Genomic DNA, 17,131 nt, shown 5'->3' on the forward strand with positions numbered 1-17,131 from the left:
CCCACCGCCGCGCCCCGCCCCCAGGGGCGGCCGCCAGGGGGCGCTGGGCAGCGCGGCCCCGCACATGCGCAGACGCCACCCGTGCAGGCAAGCGGGACTCAGGCGTCGGTCGCCCGGAATCCCACCTACCTCTGCCACCTTGGAACGGCTGCTGGCCTCCCCTTCCCGCCCTCGCACAGAGCGAGCGGTAGGGCCGGGGCCAGGCCCTGCCAGCCTCCCACCGCTGTCCTTAGCCTGGGACCCCCCCACCCATCCCCAAGGGACAGCAAGGCCCGGGGTGCTGCTTAGACCGGTTTATGCGGCCCCCATGTCAGGTCCAGAAACCCGAGCCTCACGGCAGAAAGGGAAAGGGCCTGAGCTCAAATTCTGCTCTGCCACCGCCCAGGGACCAGGATTTCACTCCCCCAGGACTCGGTTTCCCCGGCTGTCCAGGGCTGGTGTGTTCTGTCAGGGTCCGCCCGAGAGGGGGTTGTGAGGATTGGGGCGTGATGTGGCCACAGGGGGTTGTGAACCTCGGGAGTGGTGGGCGGTGCCTGTAATCCCGGCTCCTTGGGAAGCTCAGAGAAGAGGATCAAGCGTTTGAGGCACCAGCCTAGCGCCGTGGCACAGGGCTGTCATCCTAGCTACTCCGGAGGCTGAGATCTGAGGATCGCAGTTCAACGCCAGTCCAGGCAGGAAAGTCTGTGAGACACCTGTCTCCAATAAGCTACTCAGAAAAAGCCGGAAGCAGCACTATGGCTCAAGTGTTTAGAGTGGTAGCCTTGAGCACAAAGAGGCTCAGGGACAGCGCCCAGGCCCTGAGTTCAAACTCCAGGACTGGCAGAAAAAAAAAAAAGCTGGTGTGGAGTTATGGATCAAGTAGTAGAGTGCTAGCCTTGAGTAGAAAAGCTCAGGGATAGCACGCAGGCCTTGAGTTCAAGCCCTAGGACAGGCAGTAACAACAACCAAAAGGAGTTTGCGGTCAACCTGAGAAATTTAGTGAGATCCTATCTCAAAATAAAATTTAAAAGGGGCTGGAGTTTCAGGGTGCTGGATATACCTGTAATCCCAGCTACTCAGGAAGCTGAGAACTGAGGATCACAGTGCAAAGCCAACCCAGGCAGGAAAGTCCATGAGACTTTTTTTGCTAGTCCTGGGGCTTAAACTCTGGTTGTGGGTGGTCTCCTTTAGCTTCTTTTTGTTCAAGGCTAGCATTCTACCACTTGAGCCACAGGGCTACTTCTGGCTTTTTCTGTGTATGTGGTACTGAGGAATGGAACCCAGGGGCTTCATGCATGCAAGGCAAGCACTCTACCATTGAGCCACCTTCCCAGCCCATCCATGAGACTCTTATTTCCAATTAACCACCAGAAAACTAAAAGTGGCACTGTGGCTCCAAGTGTAGAATGCTAGCCTTGAGTAGAAAAGCTCAGGGACAGTGCCCATGCCCTGAGTTCAAGCCCCACAACCCCCCCCAAAAAAAAAAAAGGTAGAATGTTTTCCTAGCATCCAAGATGCCCTGGGTTCAGTCCTGAACATGGCAAAACATAAAGAAAAAAAGTAGGGAGGGAAGGCTGTTCTCAGATTGGCATATCCATAGCTGTACCCGTAGCAAATTGCTGGGCCAGCAAATTGCATGTCCTTAACACATCATTAGTAGCTGGCAGGTTGCTGGTGTGTCATCCTGGACGTGACAAATGTGGTGTGATATTGGGGTGGCATGTCCCCCCTGTGGTCCAGAGGGGAGAGCTGGCAATAAGGGTCTGCAGTCCAGCACTGGTGGCTCACACCTGTCATCCTACCTACTCAGAAAGCTGAGATCTCAGGATCACAGTTCGAAGCCAACAAGGAAAGGAAAGTCCATAAGGCTCTTCTCTCCACTAAACTAACCAAAGAAGCCAGAAGAGGCCATGTGGCTCAAGAGGTACGCCAGCTTTGAGCAAAAGCAACTCAAGGACAACAGTCAGGCCCTGAGTTCAAGCTCCAGACCGGATCGGCACAAAACAAAAGCCAGAAGCAGAGTTGTGTTTCCAGTGGTAGGGTCCCAGCTTTGAGGCAAAAAGCTGAAGGACAGTACCCAGGCTCTGAGTGTAGCCCTAGGACCAGTGTGCATACACGCCTGTGTGCACATGTGTGTGTGTGTGGGGGGGGGGTGTCTGCAGACAAGTTCAAGGTAGGCTGGTGTAGGTGGGGGCCTAGGAGGGATATTTATGACCCAGAACCTGATAACATAGTCACCCCATTGCTCAAGTGACCCCCAGATGAGTGGAGGACATAAAGCCAGGATCTCGGGCTAGGAAGGTGGTTCAGTGGTAGAGCACTTGCCTTGCATGCATGAAGCCCTGGGTTTGATTCCTCAGCACCACATAAGCAGAAAAAGCCAGAAGTGGTGCTGTGGCTCAAGTGGTAGAGCGCTAGCCTTGAGCTGAAGAGCTGAGGGACAGCGCCCAGACCCTGAGTTCAGGCCCCACGACCAAAAATCAATCAATCAATCCAGGATCTTGCTGCTTAGTCAGTTCCTTATGAGATGCTAGATTGGTCAGAAAAGAGGTCCCAGATTTCCAATGGAGGAAAAAAACCAACCTGAGTGCCTCTGCTGTGTCACATCAGAGGTTGCTACAGTATTCGCCAGGAGTGAGGCTCCATCCATCCATCCATCCATCCACCCATCCAGCCATCCATCCATCCACCCACCCATCCATCCATCCATCCATCCATCCACCCATCTATCCATCCATCCATCCATCCATCCATCCATCCATCCATCCACCCATCCATCCATCCATCCATCCATCCATCCATCCATCCATCCTATCTGGGGTGTGTGTGTGTGTGTGTGTGTGTGTGTGTGTGTGTTGAACTCAGGCCCTGACTTCTGTCCCTAAGCTCTTGTGCTCAAGGCAAGTGCTCTACCACTTTGAGCCACAGCACTATTTCTGGTTTTCTGGTGGTTCATTGGAGATAAGAGTCTCCTGGCTCACACCTGTAATCCTAGCTACTCAGGAGACTGAGATCTGAGGATCACAGTTCAAAGCCAGCCCAGGCAGGAAAGTCCGTGAGACTATGATCTCCAATAAACCACTAGAAAACCAGAAGTGGCGCTGTGGCTCAAGTGGTAGAGCGCTAGTCTTGAGCTGAAGAGCTGAGGGACAGCACTCAGGCCCAGAGTTCAAGCCCCATGACTGGAAAAAAAAAAAAAAAGCCTCATGGACTTTACTGTCTGGGCTGGCTTTGAACAGCCCCCCCCCTCCCCGCCCCCCTCCACCGCCCATCCTCAGATTTCAGCCTCCTGAATAGGTAGGATAACAGGTGGAAGCTACTGACACCTGGCTTGGGCACCATCTGTTGACGTTTTTAATCCGAGTATGGCTGGTACTTTACCACTTGAACCACATTTCCATTTCTGGCTTTTGGTTGATGAATTGGAAAATCTCATAGACTAGACTTTCCTGCCTGGGCTGGCTTTGAATTGTGATCCTCAGAGCTCAGCCTCCCGACTAACTAGGATTACTGGCATGAGCTTTCAGTGCCTACATCTGTCTGTCTGTCTGTCTGCTCTATCTCTCTGTTCTACTAGTCTTCCGTCTATATCTATTATCCTATCTACCCTGTCAGTCTATCCTCTCTATTTTACTAATCATTTATTCTATCTACCTTATCTATTTTTGTCTATCTTCTATCCCTCCTACCTATCCATCATCTATCTGTATCAATCATTAGCCCATTTTATAGAGGAAGCAATAGAGACCTGGAAAGAATAGACTTTCATTGGGATCTGGAACTAAGTCCGGGAAAGTCTTTCTCCAGGACCCCAGAAGGACAAATCACAGGGCTGACTCAGAGATAAACAGACTCAGGGACCAGCAGCCACCCCCTCACCCCCCAGAAAGTTGGCCTTGCCTGACCCAAGACCCCCTCCCATAATAACGCGGGCTGCTCCCCAACACCCTGGGGCGGAAACAATGACATAATCAGCTTTCAATACCAAGGCCCTGACATCACGAAGGGGGGGTGGCCAAGGTGAGGGGTTGCCCCGCCCCTTGGCAGGCCCTTCGTCCAATGGGAGGGCCTTGGAAGAGACCCGGGCAGCTTTGGGAGCTTCAAAAACGTGTGAGGAGGGAAGAGAGCACAGACAGCCTTCAGCCAGGCAGCCTGGAGCTCACCGCGCACCATGTCCTCCGCTCACTTCAACCGAGGCCCTGCCTACGGGCTATCTGCTGAGGTCAAGAACAAGGTAGGGGGGCTGGGAAGGTGGCTCAGTGGTAGAGTGCTTGCCTTGCATGCATGAGGCCCTGGGTTCGATTCCTCAGCACCACATAAGCAGAAAAAGCCAGAAGTGACGCTGTGGCTCAAGTGGTAGAGCGTTAGCCTTGAGCTGAAGAGCTGAGGGACAGTGCCCAGGCCCAGAGTTTCAAGCCCCATAACTGAACCCCCCCCAAAAAAAAACAACAAGATAGGGATGCAGGACTGCGTGACTGGTTCCCCACTATCTGCCACACTTGGGGTTCCCTGAGCCCCCTCTTGCAGATCACATGTGACTTATGAAAGGGAATGACTCTGTTCTTTGCCTTGTGAACATCCCAGAGCCTTAACCTACTTTTTTTTCGGGGGGGGGTGGAGGGATGGAGAGGGGAGCACCCAGTTCCCCCCACACACACATATACAGAGGTGAGCGCAGCCTTGCCTTGCAAAGAGCAACCCTTGATCAAAATCCTTCATCCACCTTTCGTGTTCTTGGAGAGAGGATGAAGGAGAAAAACATGATTTTTCTCAGCATGATAAAGAATAAAGAAATGGGGAGGGGGTGCCTTCTTCCCTTGGAAGAAAGAAAAGTTGGGGAATAGCAAAGAAGACACTCACCTAGCCCAGAGAAGATATCAGGGAGTGGATGTCAGGAGCCTCACAGGGCAAGATTCCAAGCTTTGGATCCCAAAAGATACTGACATGCTTGCTTGGTGCTCTGGATGGGTAAACTGAGGCTCGAGCTGGAGAGACAGGCAAGTAGTGAGCATCGGAGGTGATCTAAGGCAGGTGGGAGGAGGGGCTGGAACCGTAAAGTCACCCCCCTATTCCACGAGCCCCTCCGTGTTTCTACTGTAAAGGGAGGGGGCCCCGAAGGCCCCATTTCATGGAAAGGAACACTGAGGTTTGGCTCTGTGTGTGTGTGTGTGAGAGAGAGAGAGACTTGTCCCAGCGTCTCACAGAGAGGAATCTGGGAGCCGGGGATATTTGGGGGATCTTTTTGGGGGGGTGAGGAGGGGATGGGGGCGGGGGGAGCTCAGACGAGAGGCAGATGGCCGCGCCGCCCCCTCCCCCAGCGCGGCCGGCGGCTCCTGGAGCCCTCGCTCCTTATAAGGTGACCTTGGGGAGCCAGGCCTGCGCTATATAAGGGCCGGTTCACTTTATAAAGCCAGGCTAGTGGGGAGGGGGGCCGCCGGGCCTGGGTCAGGTGAGGGACTTCCCCCCTTCTCCTCCCTCCCCACCCTGGACAAAGAGCATCCCACCCCCCCACACACTCACACACAGAGGAAGCCCCGAAGGGGAAACTGAGGTGCTGGCTGCCTTTATCCCCCCAGAACCAAGGGAGCTGGACACACTGATCTACAAGGGACCGAGTGAACCCCACAAGCTGGACATGGGGACCCATGAGACTGGGTCAGTGGGGGACAGAAAGAGAGGAGAGACGGGCTGGGGAGAGAGACAGAAACCCAGCCAGGCAGGGGTGAGGAAGGAGGTGTGGAAAGCGGGACCCCCCACCCCCCACTCTCTAATCCCGAAGCAAAGCCCCCCTGGGGGCTGGATGGATTCTCAAAGACCGAGAAGTACGGGTCCCTGGCGAACCCCAGCTTCGGATGCCCTGTCTCCCCGCCCCCTAAGGAGGAGGGGTGATGGGGGCGGGGCTGGGGGAAGCTAAGCCCCAAGTTTGGCTTGGAGGGTGAACCAGGAGGCCGGGCGCCTCCTCCCACCCCCCCGCAGCCCCCCAGCATCATTGTCAGACTCTCCGGCCCCCCCTCACCCACATTCTCTGGAGCCAAACCTGAAAATGCCCGGAATGGGCCCCCTAGTCAGGTGCCACCTCCCCTGGCTGGAGCCCTGCCCGCTCCCCCCATAGACGCGGGGCAGGGGGGGAGATTGCCTTAGTTGGGATGGCTGAGGGAGGCAATCGGGACCTGGGCAGCCCCCCAAAAGCTCTGCGTCTCCTGTGCCCCCTCCCCCCCCCCCAGCTGGCCCAGAAGTACGACCACCACCGCGAGCAGGAGCTGCGGGAATGGATCGAAGGAGTGACCGGCCGGCGCATAGGCAACAACTTCATGGATGGCCTCAAAGATGGCATCATCCTCTGCGAGTAAGTTGGGGTTCTCTTGAACCCAGACCCTGATGCTCCCCCTTAAAAAATCCCTAGATTCTCATTTCTACATTGCACCTCAGCCTCCTCCAAGGGCCACTTCATATAAACACCAGTGGGCTGCAGTGGTAAAAGACCAGGTAGCCCAGAATTCACCATCTTCCTCCCTCCATCTTCAGAGTGCCGGGATTACAGGTGTGCACCACCCTGCCCGGCTGGCTGGCTCCTCATTATGCCTGTTGATTTTTGTAGTGCTGGTACTGAGGCTTGAACTCAGGGTCTGGGCGCTGTCCCTTAGCTCTTTCCACACAAGGTTGGAGCTCTTCCACTTGAGCCACAGCTCCACTTTGGGCTTTTTGCTGCTTCATTGGAGATATAAATCTTACAGACTTTCCTGCCTGGGCTGACTTTGAACTGAAATCCTCAGATCTCAGCCTCCTGAGCAGCTCTGTTATGCCCCTCCCCTTTCTTTTATTGTTTTATTTTTTGTGGGTCATGGGTCTTGAACTCTGAGCTTGGGCACTTCCCTCAGCTCTTCAGCTCACGGTGAGCGCTCTACTACTTGAGCCACAGCGCCACTGCCAGTTTTCTGGTGGTTCATGGGAGATAAGAGTCTCACTGACTTTCCTGCCCGGGCTGGCTTTGAACTGTGATCCTCAGATCTCAGCCTCCTGAGTAGCTGGGATGACAGATGTGAGCTATCAGCGCCGGGCTGGCATGCCCCTTTAATGGACATGAGTGGCTTGAGAGGCAGACATTAGAGATCACAATTCTAACACAAGAAAGTTATGAAGACCCCATCTTAAACACTGAGGCAGGCCAGACGCCAGTGCCCCACACCTAGAATCCTAGCTATTCAGGAGACTGAGATCTGAGGATTGAGGTTTGAAGACAGCCTGGGCAGAAAAGTCCCCATGAGACTTTATGTATTTATTTGTGTATTTATTTATTTATTGCCAGTCTTGGGGCCTGAACTTGGGGCCTAGGCACTGTCCCTGAGCCTCTTTGTTCAAGGCTAGCGTTCTACCACTTGAGCCACAGCACCACCTCTTGCTATTTCTGAGTTGTTTATTGGGAATAAGAGTTTCTCAGATTTTCCTGCCAGGGCTGGCTTCGAACCGCGATCCTCAGATCTCAGCCTCCAAGAGTAGCTAGGCTGACAGCTGTGAGCCACATGCATCACGCTCCAATGAGACTTGTCAGCAATTAAGCACTCAAAAACAAACAAACAAAAAACTCAAAGTGGAGCTGTATGTGGCTCAGAGTGGTAGAGCGCTAGCCTTGAACAGAAAGAGCTCAGGGAAGGGCTGGGAAGGTGGCTCAGTGGTAGAGCACTTGCCTTGCATGCATGAGGCCCTGGGTTTGATTCCTCAGCACCACATAAGCAAAAAGAAAAAAGCCAGAAGTGGCGCTGTGGCTCAAGTGGTAGAGCGCTCGCCTTGAGCTGAAGAGCTGAGGGACAGCAGCCAGGCCCAGAGTTCAGGCCCCACGACTGACAAAAAGAAAAAAAAAAAAAAAAGGAGAGAGAACCATATTGCTAAGGGATCGGAAAACTTACTCCCTGCAGCTCTGAGTCTCTCTGTCCCCTCCCTCCCCCCCCTCACCCCAGTGCTCCCTTGGAAAGCATGCTGAGGGAGAAGGTCCAGTCAAAGAATGAGGGCCCAGAGTGGGCTGCTCAAGCCTCAGAAAACACAGTGGCAGGGCTTTGAGGTGCAGCTCAGTGATAAGGCACATGCTTAGTTTATACAAGGTCAAACCAAACCGATCTGTAAGCCCGAAGCTGCTGGCTCACGCCTGTAATCCCAGCTACTCAGGAGGATGAACTCGGAGGATCCAGATTTGAAGCCAGCCCAGGTGGAAAAGTTCCTCAGATTCTCTCTCTCTGTCTCTCTCCCTTCCACCCTCCTCTCGACGCTGGTCCTGAGGCTTGAACTCAGGTCCTGGAAATTGTCCCTTAGCTTTTGTGCTCAAGGCGAGCATTCTACCGCTTGAGCCACAGCACCACTTCTGGCTTTTTTGGTGGTTCATTGGAGATAAGAGTCTCATGGCTGGGCGCTGGTGTCTCACATCCGTAACCCCAGCTTCTCAGGAGGCTGAGATCTGAGGATCATGGTTAAAGCCAGCCCAGGCAGGAAAGTCCGTGAGACTCTTTTTTTGTGGTTGGTTATGGGGCTTGAACTCTGGGCCTGGGCGCTGTCCCTCAGCTCTTCAGCCCAAGGCGAGCTCTCTACCCCTTGAGCCATGGTTTTCTGGTGGCTCATTGGAGACAACTGTCTCAAGGACTTTCCTGCCCCAGCTGACTTTGAACTGTGATCCTCAGATTTCAACCTCCTGAGTAGCTAGGATGACAGGCGTGAGCCACTGGCGCCCAGCAAGTCTGTGAGACTCTTATCTCCAAAAAACTATCTGGGAACAGGAAGTGACACTGTGGCTCACGTGGTAGAATGCTCGCCTTGACCGAAAGAAGCTCAGAAACAATGCCTAGGCCCTGAGTTCAAGCCCCACGACAGACTGGGGGAAAAAGTCTCATCGAGCCGGGCACCCATGGCTCATGCCTGTAATCCTAGCTACTCAGGGGGCTGATATCTGAGGATTGTGGTTCAAAGCCAGCCCAGGCAGGAAAGTTCGTGAGACTCTTATCTCCAATAAACCATTAGAAAATTGGAAGTGGCGCTGTGGCTCAAGCAGTAGAGCGCTCGCCTTGAGCTGAAGAGCTGAGGGACAGCGCCCAGGCCCAGAGTTCAAGCCCCATGACAGACCAAAAAAAAAAAAGTCTCATGACTTTTCCTGCCCAGGCTGGCTTTGAACTGCGATCCTCAGATCTCAGCCTCCTCAGTAGCGAGGATGACAGGTATGAGCCACCAGCGCCCAGCTTTTGGGAGCCTCATCTCCAATGAGCCACCAAAAAGCCAGAAGTAGATCTGTGGCTCAAGTGGCAGAGCACCAGCTGCGTGGAAGAAGCCAAATGAGAGCATGAGGCCCTGAGTTCAAGCCCCAGGACCAGCACAAAGAGAAAAGCAAAACACGTAGCTAACCAACCAACCAGCCATTCAATTATTTGTGCAACACACCCTACTGTGTGCAGACCTCGGGTTAAGGCCTGGGGACCGTGAACCAAAATGACTCCACTGGGAACAGAGAAGAAGCTACAGTCCCAATGAGGGGCAGCAAGCAAAGCCAAAGCAGCGCGGAAGGGGAGAGTGAGAGGCAGCTGGGGGCAGGGCAGGCGCTGGGCCCATAGCCTGGGTTAGAAGGTGATATTTGAGTTGAACTTTGGATGAAGGGAGGGAAGGTGTGAGAGTTGCTGAGGCAGAGTATTTGGCCAGGGCACAGGTCCTGAGGGAGCCTGTGGCCAAGTAAACGACTGAGCGGAAATGGAGGGAGAGGGAGAATTAAATGCAGGTGGGCTTTCGTCACGCCAAACAGTTTGCATTTTGTTCTGGAGACAGTTCTGTTTCATGTGTAGTACTGGGGTTGGAATTCAGGGCCTCATGCCGGGTGTTCTACCATGTGAGCCATGTTTCCTCATCTTTTCGCTTTAGGAATTTTTTTTTTTTTCCAGAGTCTCCTCCTTTGCTTGTGCCATTTTTGGTTTTTCTTTTGTATGTATGTGTCCCTACCGGGACTTGAACTCAGGACCCGAGTGCTGGATGCCTGGCCCCTAGGTATTTTACAGTACAACTTCCCTCCTTGCACTTACTAGATATGTCGAGTGCTCTATCCCTTGAGCCACAACTCCACATCCAGCTTTTTTGATGATTATTTGGAGATAAGAGTCTCATGGACTTTCCTGCCTGGGCTGACTTCGAACTGTAAGCCTCAGATCTCAGCCTCCTGAGTAATTAGGATTATAGGCATAAGCTATCAGTGCCTGGCTTATTTTTTATTTTTGCCAATCCTGGGGCTTGAACTCAGGGCCTGGGCACTGTCCCTGAGCTGCTTTTGCTCAAGGCTAACACTCTACCACTTGAGCTACAGCACCACTTCTAGCTTTTTCTGCTTATGTGGTGCTGAAGAACCCAGAGCCTCATGCATATGAGGCAAGCACTCTACCACTGAGCCACCTTCCCAACCCCTATTATTATTATTATTATATTATAAGACAGGGGCTGGGCACTGGTGGTTCACATCTGTAATGCTAGCTCCTCAGGAGGCTGAGATCTGAGGATCACAGTTTGAAGCCAGCCCAGGCAAGAAAGTCCCTAAGACTTTTACCTCCAATAAACTACTCAGAAAAAGCTGGAAGTGGTGCTGTGGCTCAAATGGTAGAGTGCTAGCCTTGAACAAAGAGACTCAGGGACAGCACCCAGAAAAAGAGGTCCATGTGGACTCCCTGATTTGTCTTCACAAAAACAAAACAGAAAAAAAAAGGCCACAGAAGGCATGTGTGGTGGTGCACGCTATAATCCCAGCTACTCAGGAGGCAGAGAAAGGAAGATCTCAAGTTTGAGGCTAGTCTGGGAAAAAGTTATCAAACCTATTATAACAAAACAAAATACAAGCTGGGCACTGGTGGCTCACACCTATCATCCTAGCTACTCAGGAGGCTGAGATCTGAGGATCACAGTTCAAATCCAGCCTGGGCAGGAAACTCCATGAGACTCTTATCTCCAATAAACCACTAGAAAACCGGAAGTGGCTCTGTGGCTTAAGCCATAGAGCCCTCACCTTGAGCTGAAGAGCTGAGGGACAGTGCCCAGGCCCAGAGTTCAAGCCCCACCACCGACAAAAAAAAAAAACAAAAACAAAAACAAATCACAGAGCTGAGGGCTGAGCTCCAGCAGCGGAGCAAGCTCTAGGCCCTGAGTTTAATCTCTAGTACCTCAGAAAAATAAATGAAAAAGACACTGAGAGGCGACAATCTTGGAGGTGACTCCCAGAACATAGGGATACTCCCAAAGGACTTCCTGACTGGAGTCCGGGATCAAGCGCCCCGGCCTGTGGCTTCTCATTGGTCACCTGCCCCCAGAATCACCCAAAAGGCAGCCAGTTTTATTTTCTTTTTTTTTTTTTTTTTTTTAATTTTATTTTATTTTATTTGAGAACATACTGTACAGAGGGGTTACAATTACATGGTCAGGATAATGCATACATTTCTTACCAAGCATTGCAGCCTCCTCCTTTGTTTACCCTTCACCTCCCTTCCCAGCCTCCCCCCTCCCCCCCACCCAATCATACCCCCCTCCGACATTGTAAAGCTGGTTTTGACATGACATTTTGTACTTCTCATTGTTGCAACAGGTCCACCTGAATCCTTAAACGACTTGTTTGTCCCCATCTCCTCCACATGTTATACTGACATCAAATATAGTGAAAGCAGGGGTTACACTGTGGGGGAGGGGCCAGTTTTATTTTCATTCATTAATTTTGTCATCAGTTTGTGGCGCTTGAATTCAGGGCCTGAGCATTTTCCCTGAACTGGGCTAACATTCTGCCACTTTGAGCCACAGCGCCGTATCTGGCTAGTTTTTTGGTGGTTCATTGGAAGGAAGAGTCTCACAACCTTTCCTGCCCAGGCTGGCTTTGAACTGTGATCCTCAGATTTCAGCCTCTTGGATAGCTAGGATTACAGGCGTGAACCTCCAGTGCCAGGCTTGTGTATGTGTGTTTGTGTGTGTGTGTGTGCCAGTGCTAGGATTTGAACTCAGGGCCTGGGCACTGTGCCTTACCTTTCTGCCCAAATGCTGGCACTCTACAACTTGAGCCACAGCTCTACTTTTGGCTTTTGGGTGGTTCATTGGAAAGAGTCTTTTTTTTTTTTTTTTTTGTTCCTGTCGTGGGGTCTGAACTCTGGGCCTGGGCACTGTCCCTCAGCTCTTCACCTCAAAGCTAGCGCTCTACCACTTGAGCCACAGTGACACTTCTGGCTTTTTTCTGCTTATGTGGTGCTGAGGAATCGAACCCAGGGCCTCATGCATGCGAGGCAAGCATTCTACCACTGAGCCAACTTCCCAGCCCCTGGAAAGAGTCTTATAGACTTTCTTGCCTGGGCTGGCTTTGAACCACAATCCTCCAGATCTCAGCCTCCAGTGTAACTCAGATGACAGTCTCGGACTTCCTTGTTCTACCCGATTGCTTTCTCTGCCTTTTTGTTGTTGCTGCTGTTGGTCGTGGGGCTTGAACTCTGGGCCTGGGCGCTGTCCCTCAGCTCTTCTGCTCAAGCTGAGCGCTCTACCACTTGAGCCACAGCGCAACTTCTGGCTTTTTCTGTGTATGTGGTGCTGAGGAATCGAACCCAGGGCCTCATCATGCATGCGAGGCAAGCGCTCTACCTACCACTGAGCCACCTTCCCAGCCCGTTTTCTTTTTCTTAAAGATTCATCAATAAGCTGCAGCCAGGCTCTGTGAAGAAGGTGAACGAGTCCACCCAGAATTGGCATCAGGTAGACTCAAAGACAGCTTCCTTCAACTCCTTAACCCCAAGCCCCGCCTCCTGCCCCTCCCACCTCTGATCTGCCTCTGTCCACTACCCCCCCCCCCCCACAGTTGGAGAACATTGGCAACTTCATCAAAGCCATCACTAAGTATGGGGTGAAACCCCACGACATCTTCGAGGCCAATGACCTGTTTGAGAACACCAACCACACGCAGGTGCAGTCCACCCTCCTCGCCCTGGCCAGCATGGTGAGTGCCAGGCAGAGGGGGCTGGGGGTGCCCCGTGCCGGGGGGGGGTCTCCTCACCCATCCCCTATCCCCCTGGTCCCTCCCAGGCCAAGACAAAAGGAAACAAGGTGAACGTGGGGGTGAAGTACGCTGAGAAGCAAGAGCGGAAGTTTGAACCCGAGAAGCTCAGAGAAGGGCGGAATATCATCGGCCTGCAGGTATGACCTTTCCCCACCTGCTCAGCCCAACCCAGAGGTCAAGGCCGGAACTCTGTCCCAGCTTTGGGGACCAGATGGATGCCAGTGGCTCACGCCTGTCGTCCTAGCTACTCAGGAGACTGAGATCTGAGAATTGTGGTTCAAAGCCAGCCTGGAAAGACACTTTATTTCCAATGAACCAGCAAAAAGCTGGAGCTGTGGCTCAAGTGGTAGAGCACCAGGCTCAAGGGGAAAAAAAGCGAAGCAAGCTGGACACTGGTGGCTCCCGCCTGTCATCTTAGCTACTCAGGAAGCTGAGATCTGAGGGTTGCGGTTCCAAGCCAGCCCGGGCAGTAAAATCCATGCGCCTCTTATCTCCAATAAACCACCAGAAAACTGGAAGTGGCACTGTGGCTCAAGTGGTAGAGCACCAGCCTTGAGCTGAAGAGCTCAGTGACAGCGCCTAGGCCCTGAGTTCAAGCCCCATGACTGACAAAATAATAGTTATTGCCATATAATTACAGGCCAGATACCTTGTGTGTGTGTGTGTGGGGGGAAGGACGGGTGTGTGGGTGTGGGTATGGGGTATTGGGGATCAAACCCAGAGCCTTGCACACCTGCTAGCTAGGCAAGCACTTTGCCACCGAGCTACATCCCAGCCACCAGATGCCTTTTGTTTTCCCTACCTCACCCCTTTGTCTTCACAGGGAAACTGAGGCCTGGAGAAGCTAGCTCACCCTTTGCCCACCGGGCTGCATGCGTGACGGGCCCAGCCTTGAGCCTGAGATCTCGGTCAAGCGCTGTGGCCACGCTGTGCCCCTGTGCCTCCGTTTCCAGGGCCTCCCTCGGTCTGATTCTCCTTTTGGCTTCTCAGATGGGCACCAACAAGTTTGCCAGCCAGCAGGGCATGACGGCCTACGGCACCCGGCGCCATCTCTACGACCCCAAGCTGGGCACAGACCAGCCCCTGGACCAGGCCACCATCAGCCTGCAGATGGGCACCAATAAAGGAGCCAGCCAGGTGAGGGACACGACATCCTGGCACTCTGCCCGCTCCCCGCCTGTCTCTCTACCCCTTCCCCCCCGCCTCCCCCCCACCCCGCCCCCATCTCCCAGGGACTGACTGCTCTGTCCCTCAGGCCGGCATGACAGCACCCGGGACTAAGCGGCAGATCTTCGAGCCCGGGCTGGGCATGGAACATTGCGACACGCTCAACGTCAGCCTGCAGATGGGCAGCAACAAGGGGGCGTCGCAGCGGGGCATGACCGTGTACGGGCTGCCCCGCCAGGTGTACGACCCCAAGTACTGCCTGACACCCGACCACCCGGAGCTGGGCGAGCCCACCCAGAACCATCACCCGCACAACTACTACAACTCTGCCTAAGAGGGGGGACAGAGGGTCCCCTCCAGAGGGAGGTTGCTGCTATTCTTGGCTGGACCCCGCAGGGGAGGGGGCCCCAGTGGATCCCCCTCTTCCTCCTCCTGCATGGCTTCACCCAACCCGCTGCCTACAGGGTTACAGTTTGGGAAGAGATTTTTCGGGGAGGGGGGGGCAGCGATCTGTAAAGGGGCAGAATGGGGACCCCCGTCCCCCTGTAGCACTGCAGTGTGTCCCCCCAAACACCCACAGCAAAGCAATTCCAGCTGTTCCCCAATCCCTTCACAAGTGGGGACCCCCTCCCCAATCAGAAGCTCTACCCCCCCAAATGAAGCCCCACCTCTCCTCCAGAGCCCAGACTCGGCCCCCCAGCCCATCCCCCACAGCAGGTGCAAACTGCATGCCCAGCGATGCAGGGCACACGCGCGGTTGGCTTTGCTGTGACCGGCGTCTGCGGATGTGACAAGCGGCGTTTGGAACGCAAGCACTTTTTTTTTGTTTTTTGGGTTTTTTTGTTTTGTTTTGTTTACTACTTCACTGGAGCACAAATAAATGGCTGTAAAACCACCTGGGGCTTCGTCTCTGTTCACTGGCCTGTGTGGCTCTTACGTGCATGCAGAGACAAATTCCATCACACGCACACACACACATGCTAGCCAGGACAGGCACCCATGTCACTCCCATGCAACATCTATCCATATATACATCCCTTCAACCCTTCATGCAAACCCACAAATATAGGGCCCTGGCCAGAGGCTGGTGGCTCACGTCTGTAATCCCAGCTACTCAGAAGGCTGAGATGTGAGGAAGACAGTTCAAAGCCAGTCCTGGCAGGAACGTCTATGAGACTTTTTTTCTTTTTTTGCCAGTCCTGGGGCTTGAATTCAGGGCCTGGGCACTGTCCCTGAGCTTCTTCTTTTGCTCAAGGCTAGCACTCTATCATTTGAGTCACTGCATCCGGCTTTTTCTGTGTGTGTAGTACTGAGGAATGGAACCCAGGGCCTTGTGCATGCTAGGCAAGCACTCTACCACTAGGCCACTTTCCCAGCCCTCTGTGAGACTCTTATCTCTAATTCATCACCAAAAAAAATACCCAGAAGTGGAGCTGTGGCTCAAGTGGTAGAGCACCAGCCTTGAGTGAAATAGCTAAGCAACAACTCGTAGGCACAAGTACCAGCACAGGAAAGACACACTGCCTTCCAGGAGGTAAACGTGGCCACATAAACCACACAATACCCACATGCGCATGTGCGCATAGGATAGACTGGAGACGGGCTGGATCATCATAGCTCTGCCACTTACTGTCCCCTCTAGAGACCTGGTTTCCCATCCAAAAGATGTGTGAATTTATGAATTTTGTGGGGTTGGAAATGATCAGGGAAGATCCTTGTGGATAGCATATTACCTTTCAATCCCCAGATTGTGGGGAAGTAGGGAGGACTGGATTTGGGGGGCCAGGAGGAACGGCTCCTATAGACTGGCACAGAACACTGCCACTTCCATGTGGCTGAGCTTGGGGCATGCCTGCTTCTGCATCCATCTTGCCTTCCCATAGGGCCAGTCCCCAATCCTGCATTTAGGGTTCAAGGAATGAATGCAGACAAAGCGAAAAGAGGACACAGATCAATTTGTGTTGCTTTTTGGGGGTTGAGCCGGGGTTCAACCTGGGTGCTGTCCCTTCCTATTTTTTGCTGAGGGCTGGTGCTCTACCACTTGTGCCACATCTCCATGTCTGGCTTTTTGCTACTTCATGGGAGATGAGAGTCTCACAAGATTAAGGACTTTCCTGCCCAGGCTGGCTTTGAACATCACACTCCTCAGATCTCAGCCTTTTGAGGAACCAGGATTCCAGACGTGAGCCACTGGTGGCGCCTAGCTGAGAAGCAAGTAGTGTCCATCTCCTCCCCCCCCCTCCCTCCCCAGAACAAGGGTCAAGGCTGGAACGCTGGGACCTGCAGAGACAGACACCAGAAGTCCCGCGTGCCCAGACCCACACAAGCGCCTGGGGCCTCATAAAACAAATTCCAGGCACTTTTCGCCTGACAATTTCAAGATCTGCGCTCCCAGGGCTGGCAAGGGGAAGCTATGTGGGAGGGGGGGGAGGAGGGGGGGAGGCCCGGTGGCTGGCCCAGGGCCAGGCCTCCTCCACACACCACCATATTAGCACTTGGTCTTTCAGAGGCAGTGGGCGGGCGACAGGGGAGCAAGAGTTTGGGTGTCAGGAATGAGCCCCGTTTTATTTTTTATTTTTGTCAGTTGTGTGGCTTGAACTCGGGGCCTGAGCACTGTCTCTGCGTCCTTTTGCTCAAGGCTGCAGTTCTGCCGCTATGAACCACAGCACGGCTTCTGGCTTTTCCAGCTGTGTGTATCCTGCCCCCACTTCCAGACTTCTGAGCTCCCCCACCCCTTCACCCTGGGGGGAGGGGCTCTCTTCTGCCTCAGCCCCCAGGACAGTCTGGACCCTGGACTTTGAAAGAAGTGGCCTTCTAGGGCTAGGAAGGTGGCTCAGTGCTTGCCTTGTAGGCATGAGGCCCTAGGTTCGATTCCTCAGCACCCCATAAGCAGAAAAAGCTGGAAGGGGCACTGTGGATCAAGTGGTAGAGCGCTCGCCTTGAGCTGAAGAGCTG

At 53.5% G+C, this 17,131-nt stretch overlaps 1 protein-coding gene across 1 annotated transcript; it reads left to right on the plus strand.

The window, feature by feature from the left end:
* The first annotated feature begins 4,129 nt into the window (after window positions 1–4,129).
* Cnn1 (calponin 1) lies at window positions 4,130–15,071 on the plus strand. The gene is made up of 7 exons (XM_042693823.1): window positions 4,130–4,213; window positions 6,204–6,325; window positions 12,642–12,708; window positions 12,812–12,949; window positions 13,036–13,146; window positions 14,000–14,146; window positions 14,265–15,071. The coding sequence occupies exons 1-7, from the start codon at window positions 4,151–4,153 to the stop codon at window positions 14,508–14,510; spliced, it is 894 nt and encodes a 297-aa protein (XP_042549757.1). The 5' UTR covers window positions 4,130–4,150; the 3' UTR covers window positions 14,511–15,071.
* The last annotated feature ends 2,060 nt before the right edge of the window (window positions 15,072–17,131 follow it).

This window comes from Dipodomys spectabilis, unplaced genomic scaffold (assembly GCF_019054845.1).
Source record: "Dipodomys spectabilis isolate Male_0828 unplaced genomic scaffold, ASM1905484v1 ptg000173l, whole genome shotgun sequence".
Taxonomy (NCBI): domain Eukaryota; kingdom Metazoa; phylum Chordata; class Mammalia; order Rodentia; family Heteromyidae; genus Dipodomys; species Dipodomys spectabilis.